The following is a 14,923-nucleotide window of genomic DNA, read 5'->3' on the forward strand; positions in this document are numbered from 1 at the left end:
TCGTATTCAGAAATATAAAGGATTTGTTCAGAAATGAAACTTATATAACACTACAATAGTATTTAATAATATATAATATAATATATCTACATTATAAAAATACAGTTTCTATTAGTATATCCCATATGAAGAGCATTTTTTCAAAACGCGATAGGGCACAAATTTTGAGAAACGGAGGTATATATATATAGAATAGGTATTTCTTTATATACTACCAATCGAGCTGTGAAATCGAATTGGCAAATCTCGATATGTGCCGTGTGTATAGCATACTAAATCATAAGCGTTTTGTCATAACTCGATAGAGGTTATGTATATACAATAACAAAAATGCAATTTCTGTAAAAAAGGATGTTTTTCGCTTCATCGAGTTTTGAAAAAAAACGCTCCTCATATCATGTACTATATACATTCAACCAATCGTCACTTTTGTGTCAAAAAAATATTTTTAATGACGAGTAACATTATTTTCTGTTACAAAATTTCCCACTACTTTTCTCGCTTTACGAATCGCAGCCATGTTCCATCTTTCCCCGAAGGGAAGAAATTTGCTGGATCAAACTCGAAGGGAATACGTGTCTTCTCGCAAGGTTGAACTTCATAAGTGGATAGGATAGACACAAGGCCTACTTTTGATTGCATTAGAGCAAAGCGGTTACCTGCAAAAATATAGAACACATTGTGTCAACGATTATACCTGCCGATAAAAGCACATTATATTATGATACTCGAAGAAAATGGATCTTATTATGTGCTTATGCTCATGTAGAAAGATTGATTGTTTTCTGAAGTATGGACAATATAATCTACAAATTTCTGTACTATGATTAAAGGATGACAAAATAGATTAACCGAGTATTATTGTTATTTGAAAAAAACAAGTTCTGGATCACTGGAAATCAAGATAAATGCGATTTAATCTAATTTTAATTTTATTTACCTCTACATTCAGTACAGTCGTGCAGTCATGACATACACTTAATTACAGTACCAATCACACTAACTTTGCATTCAGTATCATGCCATTAGTTACTTCTTATCTATTTCTTTAACTACGAACATTATTTTCTATTCACATAGATTGAACTTTCAATCTTCATATATGTATATATATATACTACGGCAGTCAAAAAGTTTCCGAAGTTTTGGCATTTGCGATGCAATCACAATGACCCTTGTTCAGCACAGTACTTAGGTTGTCTACTTATGAATTTGGCAAATGTGAACAGGTCATAACAGGCAGTATACGAGTGGCGTAGCTGGACGGAGGAGCGCGTGGCAATCAATTCCCGGCACAATGTCGCAGTTCAAGTAACGCGCAAACATCAAGTTCATGAGCAAATTGGGGAAATCTGCTTAAAATACTCACCGGGTAGATTTAGTAAAGATACTCGTTTCGCGGTAGAAAAGATCAAAATCAACGCGACAACTGAATTTCAGGAAATAACAAAAGAAGACTTTGATCTGTGTTTCCAGCAATGGCAGGAACAGCTAAGCAAGTGTGTGAGTTCCAAAGAATGCTACTTTAAAGATGATTAAGTAAATGTATATTATGGCAATAAAAATCTGCAACAAAATTCCGGGAACTTTTTGACTGCTCTGTCATATATGTATCTTTTTTGTCTTCCACATTTTTCCTGTACACAACCTTCCCCTTACTTTCCCTCAAGTATTTACCTGCCACATTACTATATTTTCCTTACTGTCTTCCAGCTTGATATTTATAACTAAAGTTTCTTTTTTCCTTTAGTAGGGATAGTTTTAATCGATTAAACCTGATTACTAGGTATATATTTAAATTTTCTCTTGTTTGTTCGATTGGTTGATTAAAGTTTTCCGTCCCCTCTTCACCATCGAGGCTGTATGAAACAGGACCTACTGTCTGAAGTGGAATTAGAACCACAACTTGAGTTTGTATTATGTTTGAAGCAAAATCTCATTCTACAGGGAAGCGAGAATAGGACATGCACAATAGAATAACCCAGAATAGGAGAATAGAATTTTTCCATAAAAGTGTAATCAAATATATCTTGTGTTGGTGACAATTTAATAAAGCACGAACTCTACCTTTTCTGGCTTGTTCCAAATTTCTGGTTTCTTTCTAAGTGGTGTTAGTCATTTTGTAGGATACTTTTTAAATATAAAATGTATTGTCACACTCGAGTGAACTTCTGGTTTCAGCCTTTACATATCTAGCGTTATATTTAAAACAAATATTTCTTTAATTCACGTCTCCTTCGATGACAAAAAATGAGAAAATATATTTTTCAGCTGATATATGTAGATATTTATTGTATGTTATATGAAACCAAACTCTACGACTTGCGATTCCATGTACCGACCATGCAAACTTCTCTCCTAATCCTAAAAGTACATATATATACTCAACAAATTAAAATTTTGTATCAGGTAGGTTCTTCACTAGAATTTAATTTCACTGTAATCTAAAGCAGGTTACTAGCAATTAAAGAACTTACAATTTTGCAGCCTAACTAACTAACTCTATGGCCTATAGTACCCGAAGGTTCAATGCTGCGTTCACAAAAGCTCTCCATTGACTTCTATCTTTAGCTAACTGGATCTCTTGTTGAGGCGTGCCAAGTTATCAGTCCTGGTCCGAGGCTTCTGTGAATGTTTCTAAACAAGTGCCTTTTTACAGGAGGTTGTTAGCCTCACGCCCAACCCCTAAGCTGGAGGACCACTTCTTGTCATCTGTCCGCGACTAATTCAGTATATTCGCAGCTAACCTCTATATCTAGAGGCCTTCTCCTCGATCTAGAAACCTTCTCCTCCTGAGGACGCGCCATGTCGTGGTGACAGGAACCCATATTAGCCTTGTATTTTCAATATTATTTGCAAATGTAAAGAGAGTAAATATTGATCAATCAGAATTCAATGTCTTGTAAATTCGTGCGTCTATGGAAAAATCAGATACAGATTACAGAGTTTATAGAAGCATCAGAAAATTGGATTTTCTTGACATTTGAGATTTCAATTTGCACCAAATCCAAAGACGTACGAAAAAGCTAATAGGCTTTGTAATTTGAAAAAATGCTAAAAGTGAATTGATGAAATAACAAAGTAACACAAACTTACACAAACACAATAAATATTTACATACGATAGGAAAGTTCTAAAGAAGTTCAGAAAGGTATTGAAATCAATGTTGAGCTCTAAATCAAGAGAATTCGTGAAGAGTTTATTGAGGAGAACGAATAACCTGAACAAAGGGAATAAAAAAAGGAAATGAAAATAAAGTAAAAGCAAAGTGTCACTGCGGTAAACGACAAATTGTCAAGAGATACGCTTTCAATGTATAATAATCTACAGATAAATCAGGACATCTTAAAGAAACATCAGTAATAGAAGTAGGGCCTACTGTAGTTATTTCAAGATTTGAGAAAGTTATAGTGCATGTTTGGCTAAAAAAAATTAAAAGTTTTTTTAAAGTACTTAAAAATATACTAAAAAGAAGGAAATAAGTTTTTGGTGCAGAAATTCAGAACTATTACCTTAGTAACAAATGTTTGAAAAAATATATTAACAAAGAGCTCTTTTGCAAAAGGGGGGCATAAAACGAAGAAATGGAACTAAGATGAAAAGCATTGGGCACTTTTCCTAAGGTTGAGGGTAAAAGTTTTCATGGATATTAGGGAAGTGGTTCACTCACAACACAATGCTTTTAATCTTAGTCTTAATTCTTCATTTTACTTCACCAAACTTGAACATCTCTTTAGTGCATTTTTAAAAGCACTATTATATATATATATATATATATATATATATATATATATATATATATATATATATATATATATATATATATATATAGAGAGAGAGAGAGAGAGAGAGAGAGAGAGAGAGAGAGAGAGAGAGTTATGGATATTCACTTTTCAGTTTTTATTCAATAACTTAGATTTCATTTTGGAAGGCAATTGCCTTTTTACTTTTATTACGAAAGGGAAATGTTCATACTTGTTGGTATACAGTCAAATATAACGCCTAGTTATTTGCAACCAACCAAACGTCTTTGCTAATTCGGCTATATAAGTAGTAGACACTCGACAATTCTTTCTAAATAAATAAGTTTATTCATTTTGTAGTAAAAGATACATCGTATGAAAACATTGTATTAGCATTGGGTTTATGTTTCTGTACGAAATGTCGGAAATAGTACTGAAGTGTATAAAATTTGAGTTGCAAGATTTGAAACCAATAAACACAAAAGTAACTATTGCTGAAAGAAGCAAATGCCTAGAGACAAAGATTGTTGAATATTGTACCTACCTTCGCTACCTTGTAAAAGCTAAGATCTTCAGATTGGTTGTTAGCTGAGTTCCTGTTCCAGTATAACTTTGCCGCTCGAGTTATAATTGGTGATTTTGCAGAAACTTTGTTGAACACTTAGGAGTATTTTGGTTAATTACTAAACTCTCTTGTGTGGGTACCGGTCTACGCAAACTGCCGGCCCGCCACAATATGTATACAATGTTGCCTCGGCAATCCGAATACTCCAAAACTTGAATAACTATGAATACAAAATAAAATTTGAGCAAATTTTATCTTAGAATATGAACGTTGCTTTGAATCTGCACACATAGCATCTTTTCATGTTTCTTTGTGTATATGTTTGCTCTGCTTGAACAAACTCATATACTTCGTTGTCGGAAGATGTACGGAAAGCGTCTCGTGTAATATTTACTGCTAGATTTTATAGTTATGTATCTGTTCTTTGTTTTTTTTTAATAATTGATGTAATAACGATTTAATATAATGAGTTCTATAAAGTTCAATTTTATTGATACCTTGAAAGTATAGTTATGAAACCAAAGATGAATTATAATCTAGTTTCTGTTATTTTCAAGGAAGCTAATTGTCTTAGAACTCGAACAAGGTTCTGGAATGGACTAAGTTCATATTTCAAAGTAACCTGTACTGTGGTTATATACAGATACAGATAGTGTTATTTTGTACAAATATGATAATATTGAAGAACTGTGTGAATTACGTGATATATTGTTAGTCAATCTCTAATAAGAATTAGTAAGTACAGACGTGTTCAAATTATTAGACTCACGCTCGAAAAATGCAAAATTGATGTAGGAGTTCTAGTTTCAGAGTTCTAAAAAATTTAATTGAATGGTTAACCCACTAATATATGATCGCCCATTTGTTTACTGTAAAGTTGAAGTGGTGATATCAACGTTGAACAGCCGATGGTATTAGTGAGGGGGAAGGGGATTCTGAAAGTGATGTTTCAGTTGTAGATAGCTATTGTAGTTCCTATCAACCAGTTACAGTCTGAAGTGTTGTGGTTGCTGCCGTAAGAAGTTAACGACATTCAAAGCGTTCAACAGTTCGAATGGACCAGTTAATTGATCGAAACGTGTTTCGTGTATGCATCTTTTATTCTGTGTAGTCCTGTAATTGCAGCATAATGGGAAAAACAAAAGACCTTTCTCCGCCTCAAATGGAAGCTAACAAAATACTTCTGGTGGAAATAAGATATACACGACAATACATTGCTAGTAGAGTTGGGATAGAACAAAATCTGTGAGTAGAATCTCTGTTGAAATGAACAAGAGCAAAAATAGGGTTCGAAAGTGTGGGCGAAAACCAAAGCTATCGCAAAGATGTATCAGAAAACTAAAAATATTGGCTCTGGGAAACAAAAGAGCAATTTCTAACACACTTAAGCATAAAAATGGTTGAGTATGGCGCATATTTTGCCCTGAAAGTGTTCGAAGGATTCTTTGTGCCGAGAGAATAAAAGCACACGATCAAGAAAGAAAACAAAAATTAGAGCCTACTCCAGTCATGGCAAAGAAGCGGCTCAAATAGGCACGAGATCTAGAATATTGGATTCTGACGATTGGAGAATAGCGTGTTTCAGTATGAATCATGTATCTTTGTGTCTGATGAATGTTCACAATATATGCGACGTTGACCTGGAAGGATTTCAAGTCGAAATGTCTTTAATAAACCGTGAAGCATCCTACTTCAGTCATGATCTGGAGTGTGATCTCTGTATTCGGGCCTGGAAGACTGTATATAGTAGAGTGGACAATGAAGTACGACCAATACCTACAAGTTCTTCAAGAAGAACTGCATTCCCAGATTGTACTCTGGTTTGATGACGTACAATTCATCTTTATGCATGATGCAGCTCCATGGACAACGAAATTAGTGTTCTTCCGTGGCCAGGCACTAGTCCTGGTATGAACCCGATAGAAAACTTTTGAAGCTTCATGAAAGAAAAGTTAGAGAAGAAGCATATTACCAAACTTCAATTGATCAAGGAGATCAACAATTTGTGGTGTCACGATGCCGAATTGAAAGCAAAGTGTGCTAAACTCGTACATTGGATGCCACAAAGAATAAAAGACTTAATAAAGAATAAGGGATTTCATAAGAAATATTAATCTTTGTGTGAGAGATAATTTTTTTGTAAGTATTCCATTTCATTTTTTGTTTCCAATTTGGATATACACACTTTATGGTACTTATATTTGAATGTTACGCATGCGTTTGTTTTATTGATATTGAAAAGCATATGCCACATCCACTAGAAATTAGGACAGAGTTACAAAGTAGTAATTTGGACAAGTTCGAACGTATTTTCTCACGTAATATTGTAAGAACAGTAAAATATTCAGAAACCGAATGTTGAGTCTAATAATTTGAACACTTCTGTAATCATATACGTAGTAGTACACACATTATTAGCTACATGTTATAATTAACTGACTTATTATTAAGTTTTGTGTACGTATGTTATTATAATTTAGGACTATACATATATAGACATACCTATGCACATTCTAGGACCTTCTCCGAATGGCATGTATGTACAAGTTGGCCTCTTCTTTTTATTTTCCTCATTGAATCTTTCGGGATCAAATTTCTCTGGATCTGGATAATATTTTGGATCGTAATGAAGTCCAATAATAGGAATTTGAACTACGGTTCCAGCATCTACTGTAAAGTTTGAGTTTTGGATTTTATACGGCTTCAAGCATACTCGATCAGCAAACCCAAGAGGTGGATACTTTCGAAGAGCCTCTGTAAAGAAAGTCATTTAATTACAAGTAGTAAGTGCGTAACGGAATAGACGTGTCACTGTTAGGAAAAGACAAACAATAATGTATAAAATATTCTATTATACTCCGCGTCACCCGAATTGGCGTATGGCATCAGCCAATAAGCTCGCAGTGCACTCTTGCTAAACCTTCAGGGAGTAATCTAATTATTCATAATTGATTTTGTGCGTATTTGAGAACAATTATGAATGATTAGATTCGTCACGGAAGGTTTGGTGACAGCGCACTGTAAGCTTATTGGCTGACGCCATATACCAATTCGGGTGGCGCGGAGTATTATAGTGTATTTTCATACATATCCGGGGCATAAATAAATAGCAGTTTCTTCCAGCGAAATAGAAATTATCAATTGTTATTAACAGCAAACGACATGTCAAAGGCATTCACGGGACATTAAGGGTAAGTAAACATTTATTAAACTGTACATCTTTGTCAATTCCAAATCCGATCTTTTGGTTTGTTTTCTTTGACTACAGATGTATATATATATATATATATATATATATATATATATATATATATATATATATATATATATATTATTATTATTATTATTATTATTATTATTATTATTATTATTATTATTATTATTATTATTATGTTCTTATAGGCCTAATACTGAGATTAGTATGCTCCTTATAATACTATAAATTTTAAGCTAAGTCCATACCTGAGTTTCATACACGCTTGGTTTTAAGAAACTCTTACGATTTTATATATACTGTAAGTTTCCAACTACTAATTTAATATCACTAGTTTTGTATTCGTCTAATAAACTTATTAAGTACGTACGTAAAATCCTGGGAAAGAGTTTACTATAAATTTTGTTTAAATGTAGAAAGACACCAAAAGTAGGGAACTTGAGTTTTCCTTCTACTTTTATGAAGACAAAATAAATCGGGAAGGAAGTACATCTTTATTATCCTTGAAGCTATTAAAATATATTTTATATATGTGAAATATATTTCTACAGTTATGAGAGGTAAACAGTTGATAGTCTTTGCAGCTGATGAATATATCACAACACAATAGCAATACATTATTATTCTATATTTGGATCAAATCTCTTTTTTTTACTCATCATGCCTGTAACGTTAGTAGTTTACGGACATGCTTTTAATTAAGTTTGTAACGTATATTGGAACCACCATTTAAAATGGAATGATTAATTTATATTATACATATATATTTTACGTTACATTCCAGCCCACAGTCCGTGTAATTCATAAAATATATAAAAACGATCAAATCACATTAAATCAGGCACGACAAATTATATCACTATTACCTTTATTCTCCAAAACGCCATTAATTATATTTTTCTTTTTTGATTATCATAGCAACGTTTTAAACAAAAATTATTATATTAAGAATCAGCAAAGTTTATGTGGGTTAGAATACCGTATAACATGTTTTATTTATTCAAGCATATCTATCATAACTTTTAGTAAACGATATTCGTGTTCATATCACAACGTGCTAAAATCTAGTATCTATAATTTTTATTATTTGTATAAAATTCAAACAAAGTACGAATGACAAATGAAATTGTAATTGTATTCAAAGTGAAAATAAACAAAAACCAATTGAATATATTTTGTCGGACGCCACAACATTAGCTTAAGTTACATTGACAAAGGGTTCGGTTAAGTTGCATTGTACGCTGCAATCTTGTATACAGTTCTGACTATTTTTACTTCCGCGGTACCTTGGTTTCTATTTTGAGAATTTCTGCCATCTATGGATCTAATGTGAAATCCATTTCGTGGAAAATTACATTTATTGTTCCTTGTTCGCTTGATTTCTGAATGTATTATGATTATTGTTCCTGTTTCTCCTAAAATTAGATTCAGTTCTATTACTGGTACAATTAGGTTCAGTTCTATTATCGTTACCATTGAATCTGTTATTACTTCTCGCATTAAAATCTCTTTCTTTCCTGACACTAAGATTGCGAACAGGTACATAACTTACTTAATTACGATTGGCATATGCTTGATTTCGATTACTATTAGCCTGTAACCTAGATTGACTTTCAAAATTTTGCACTATCATAATCAGGTGCAACTCTATTCATCGCGACTCTGGAACTCACTAAAGAAATAATAAACACTTCTGGCCAGAGTATATACACTAAAAACTAAATTACAGTGTATATAATCTGGTCAGAAGTGTTTATTATTTCCATAATCAGGGGATTGAAATTAACGCATTGTGCAGAAATCAACATTTGTTGCAACTTAAAACGTAACAAAATTCGGATTGATGCTTTATTCTTGGTTCCTGTTGGTACGGATTAATTAACTTCAATTCATTATATACGGATATCACAAAATCAGTTAAATTCTTATCAATTTTGGGATCAAATTGTCTGTTTCAAACCAAAGCGTCTCCATTTGCCAACATGAAATCGTTCTCGAAATTAGAAAGTAAAGCATTTTTAAAATCTAGATAATTAGGTAAATTGCTTCGGATTGCTTTGAACCATACAAAACTTAGTGGTAATAAAATATGCGGCAGAATTTTCAACAATTTAGATCTGTCCATTGCCATTAAATCACACTCTTCCTCGAATTTTTCTAGGAAAGTGCTGGCCGGATGTCATCTAATCTTCCTCTAAATTTTGTTAGGGATCTGATTTCACTAAATCGAAAATGATTATTTTTACTAATGTGCTTAAAATGTCTAAAATTTTGTGTGAATGTTCTCCATGCGGTGAGATAAATGATTTCTTCTCTCATCTCCTTCGATACTACCTTCACTATTGTCCTTTTCTGAAGATCCTTTGGATGAATCACTATCATCCACTGCTACTCTGGATTCATGTGGTGCAAGATTAACGTTGAGAGCCGGAACTCGATCATCATTTGCCGTACTAAATTTCTCCTTGATTGCATTTACTTCTTTCTGCAATTCCGCGATCTGACTAGTATGCTCATTCACCTTTGTTTCAACCACATCTACTGCACTTTGTACAATTGTAAATTTGGTGTTGATTTGCTGTGTTATCTAATGTAATTTATTATCCATTCGCTGAGTCATAACCTGTGTAATTTGTTCAAATCTAGTATCTATTTGTTGAAATCGAGTATCCATTTGCTGAAATTTTTGTTCAAATTTAGTTTCCACTTGTTGCGTTAGTTGTGTTATGGATTGAGTTATTTGATGGGACATTTGCTCTAGCTGAGTATCCATTCTTTGCTGTTGCTGCAATATTTGCTGACCAAGGTGTCTTATAAGATCAGTCACGTTCGTTGATGAATTCGTATCTGGTAGCTCTACATCACCACCTTCTTCATGCATATTTTCATTTCCAGAAACACTCATTTTTATGTTTCTATGAATTCTTTTCCCACTTCTGATTAAAGTACACTCCGTATTGATCACTATGCTGAGACTGCTTTACTATACTTCAAACTAATCTCGAAGTCCTGGTCGGTAAACCATAATCTAAAATGCAAATTCTGGGCGAGATAACACCATCTAAAATGTAACGTATATTGGAACCACCATTTAAAATGTAATGATTAATTTATATTATACATATATTTTACGTTACATTCCAGCCTACAGTCCGTGTAATTCTTAAAATATATAAAAACGATCAAATCACATTAAATCAGGCACGACAAATTATATCACTATTACCTTTATTCTTCAAAACTCCATTAATTATATTTTTCTTTTTTGATTGTCATAGCAACGTTTTAAACAAGCAACTATCTGCTGTTAAGGTAACTAAATATAACGATTATACACAAAATCAACATATATTTTCAGCTACTAAGATTAAATTTTATTTCTTTCTATTTAGAATCAACAACATATATATACTTTTCTTCTTCTTCTTCTTCTTCTTCTTCTTCTTCTACATGACACATTGTGTACTTTTATGCACCGTTGCCCAAGATCAAGATATTAAAATAGAAGAAATTACAAAATAGATATACAATATCGTTCTAAGTTTTAATTTATATATTTCGGTGTGTTTAAATTTACCTTAGATACGAATATAACTACCATATAACTATCCGTATTTTATTATTATTATTATTATTATTATTATTATTATTATTATTATTATTATTATTATTATTATTATTATTATTATTATTATTACGAAAATGAAATACATGACTTCTTACTGGTTTGCAAGCTATTTTGGAATTTAGTATTTCTTTCCAATAAATAGGCTATGTAAGATTTAGAAATATAGCTTAACGTGGATCACACAAACTCTCAACGAGATTCGAATCTGGTCTTTCCAGCATATGGCGTTTTAATTCGAAAGATGATAAAAAGTAAATTTCTCAGTTGTAAAAGATAACGATACTGAGAGTTACGTATCTTATTGAAATGAAATCAAATAAAATAATATTCTTATTTTGTCGTCTCATAATAATGTTCTGTGGATAGGAACAATGGGAAAGTTTATCTGGAAGAAAGTGGAAATCAGTGCGAATACCCAAACATTTTTTTTTTTCATCCAAATTTGTATATTACAAAATCACTTAATCTGGATCGAATAAGGAATTACCTTCAGAGATTATCATTCTACTACCACCTAACCACCAAGCTGCTATACCTACTTTCTTGGTTATTAAACTTACCAGATATAACTTTATTTAAATACTCCATTTCCTGTACTACTCCTTGGTATGTGAGTTTACCATCAGATTTTCCCAACACTTGGTCTATTTCATCTTGCAATCGCTTCTGAATCTCAGGATTAACGGCCAATTCATACAGAGCAAAACTTAATAGTGTAGCTGATGTTTCGAATCCCGCACCAAAGAAAATAAATGCTTGTGCAACCAGATCGTCAAATGTTAAATCTGAAATGTAAATGTAATTGATTAACAAAATGAAACCTACTAACATTTGAAGCGAATACAAAATTATCTCGATTAAGAATTTTGATTATATTTAAAGGCTATACTATTACATGAAGCATATATAATTTAGAAGATAATTGGAACCGCTTTACCTACCTTAGCATATGTATTTTTTAAATTCTTATTCATTGCTCTCATAACAAAAGGAATTTTGTCCAAGTTATACATTTCTAGATATATTAAAATCGCCTGAATTTTCAGTGAAATCACTTTCGTTCTTACATATAATCATACACCTGTTCCTTTCTAGGAGAGGAATTATGGAAAACGCTAAAGTAAGTATCCCCCTTATTTTCAATTAAGACATTATATAACGAATTTCATACCTTCATTTATAGGCCAAGTGGCATTCCCCTAAACGGGTAGTTTCATAATTCTTAACATAGATAAACATACCCATTAATTGCCCCTATAATTTAAATATCAGTTAAACCAGTATTTTACATGCAGCATGAAAATTCAGTTTTATAAATCCCAACCTGTTTAATAGTTATACAAAATATATATTAATACTGTACTACCATGAGCAAAATAAATGACGCGTCTCTTTATTTTGAAGTTTTTTGAAAATACCTCCGTTTTCTTTACATGTTCGAAATTTCGGAAGGTTTCCCCAGCAGGACAGGTTAATAACAAACCCGTTTTTAATATCTGTGTTAGATATTAGCTTAAAATAAAGAAATTAAAAGCAAAAAACATTAAATCGACAGAAATCTCGAGAATTACCAACTCTGCTAAAGTGGGAAATTTTCAAGAACACGAGGGAATTCTCCATTTCAACACGAAGCAGCGACATCTATGTCATTGAGAGAAATGTGGATTAAATCTACAAACTAAACTTTTAACGAATATTTCTAGTATGTCTTATTATATGCATTATCTGCAAACTCCAAATATATGAATATATGCTAAGTATTAACATAAAGATAGAGCAAATAGTGGAAATTATCTATGGAAAAGGACGAATTGGTAGGACGATCGTAATGAAATATCGTCTTTACCGGAACAGGCTCAGTTCACGTAAAAAGTAAATAGCTCAGTTAGTTAAAGCAACGAGTCTGTATGCTGAAGGTAGCGGGTTCGATCCCAAGGAAATGCCGTTGTCATTTTTATCACTACACTACGGTTATTTTATTTATTTTTTTATGTGGGAAAGAATCAAATTGTAACGTATGTGTAAAACTCATGACGATACCAAAAAAAAAGAAAAAATGCCGTTGTCGCACTTGCATTAGCGTCCCAAATTTTGTTTGCAAACAGATTCGTAATTATTTCCCCTGTGCTCACTGATGCATAACGAATGTTTTGCAGTAAATGTTAATTCTAATTTGGAGAATTTTATAAAGTTTCACAATATTTCTCACTAGATAGTCTTCTATCTACGTGTTTGGATATTTTGATAACAGATGTCCCTATTAAATGTTTAATTTTCCAGATGTTTAATTACGGAAAAGTTTTACAATGTATTTGTATTGAATTGAAATTGTTTTGAATTTACTACATAAGGTAAGTAGACCCAAGGAGGAGAACTCAAGTAATTGATATTCTACGTAAAAGCAACCTATTGTAGAATGATGATGCTTCTTACCTTCAGCACATAATCTTTACGTTAGAGAGTCAGAGAGAGAAAAATCCTGTTTTTCCTCCTCTATGACCACCCATCTTAAACCTCTACATATCATTGCTCGTCTCACAAAATTTCGGTGCTCCAAAAACATTCAAATAATAATAATAATAATAATAATAATATAATAATAATAATAATAATAATAATAATAATAATAATAATAATAATCCTGAATATGCCATCCTTACATAATGTAAGGATATCTTAGTTTCCTAGTTTAAATCTTAAATATCTTAGTTTAAAATACTTTCTTTAGTACTTATTTGAGCAACCATGTAGGAGGGGGTACGACTTTTTATTTTGCCCCTCTCATTTCAGTACCCTTCCAACAGAAAGTAATTTTTGATAAGCAGGACAGACAAAATGAATAAGAAATATATTTACAGCATCCTCTCCCCTTTCATGATTGGAATATCACGTAATATTTTTTATTCTACGAAAGATGGCCCTTTGCGGTTAGGGGTAGGTAACTAAAAAAATACCTAATATATAGCGCCCCTTGATTGTAATATTACCGCTTCTTTATTTGTACGAGGGAGCCCCTACACAATCAAGGGTGACAAAAAGAATAGGAAGAGTGTCTATTGATTCCAGTGGTGGATCAAGCACGAACTCCTGGGGGAGGGGAGGGGAAGTGAAACATTCTTTTGATGATGTGAAGCTGTCACAAATTACCACTTAACTAAACTAAACAATAGTGGGGAAAACCGGAACCCAGTCAGTTTAAATTGATGTAAAAGTTTAATTTTTGGCTTCATATTAAAGTTTTGGTTTCAAATGAGAATTTCAGTCCAAGTGGTCAATGATCAAATCTCGTGGGGCTCTTCAGTGTAGGCTAATACGGCCCCCTTATGAGAAAAGGCAAAATTATTAACATGTTTATAACTTTCGAATTTTTCGTCTATTTTAAAGAAATATTTTGCTTCCTATTAAAGTGTTGGTTCCAAATGACAAATTCAGTCCGAGTGGACAATGATCAAATCTCCGGGAAGGGGCTCTTCAGTATAGGGGGCTACGGCTTCCTTATCGGAAAAGGCAAAAATATGAAAATGCTTATAACTTCCGAATTTTCCGTCTATTTTAAAGAAATTATTGGCTTCATATTAAAGTCTTGGCTTCAAATGACAATTTCAGTCCGTGTGGACAATAATCAAATCTCGGAGGGCTCTTCGGTGTAGGGGTTTCGGCTTTTTTATGGGACAAGATTCACGTAGTTGATATTACAAAATTGTTTTATATATATAAGTGGAAACTTGGACCATTTGGTTAATTTTACCTCTTATGTTTTGCAGATTCATATT

At 32.5% G+C, this 14,923-nt stretch overlaps 1 protein-coding gene across 3 annotated transcripts in view; it reads right to left on the reverse strand.

The window, feature by feature from the left end:
• Positions 1-51: 51 nt before the first annotated feature.
• LOC145668569 (cytochrome P450 6k1-like) overlaps positions 52-14,923 on the reverse strand; it is a 92,073-nt gene continuing 77,201 nt past the window's right edge. For all 3 annotated transcript variants that reach the window (XM_081736567.1, XM_081736565.1, XM_081736566.1), the window contains exons 3-5: positions 11,711-11,935; positions 6,811-7,062; positions 52-659 (exon numbers count right to left, since the gene is read on the reverse strand). In XM_081736567.1, coding sequence (XP_081592693.1) covers positions 490-659; positions 6,811-7,062; positions 11,711-11,935 — 647 coding nt within the window. In that variant the 3' untranslated portion in view covers positions 52-489. The remainder of the gene's footprint in view (positions 660-6,810; positions 7,063-11,710; positions 11,936-14,923) is intronic.

Source organism: Thermobia domestica, chromosome 13 (genome assembly GCF_964235325.1).
Source record: "Thermobia domestica chromosome 13, izTheDome1.hap1.1, whole genome shotgun sequence".
NCBI lineage: Eukaryota > Metazoa > Arthropoda > Insecta > Zygentoma > Lepismatidae > Thermobia > Thermobia domestica.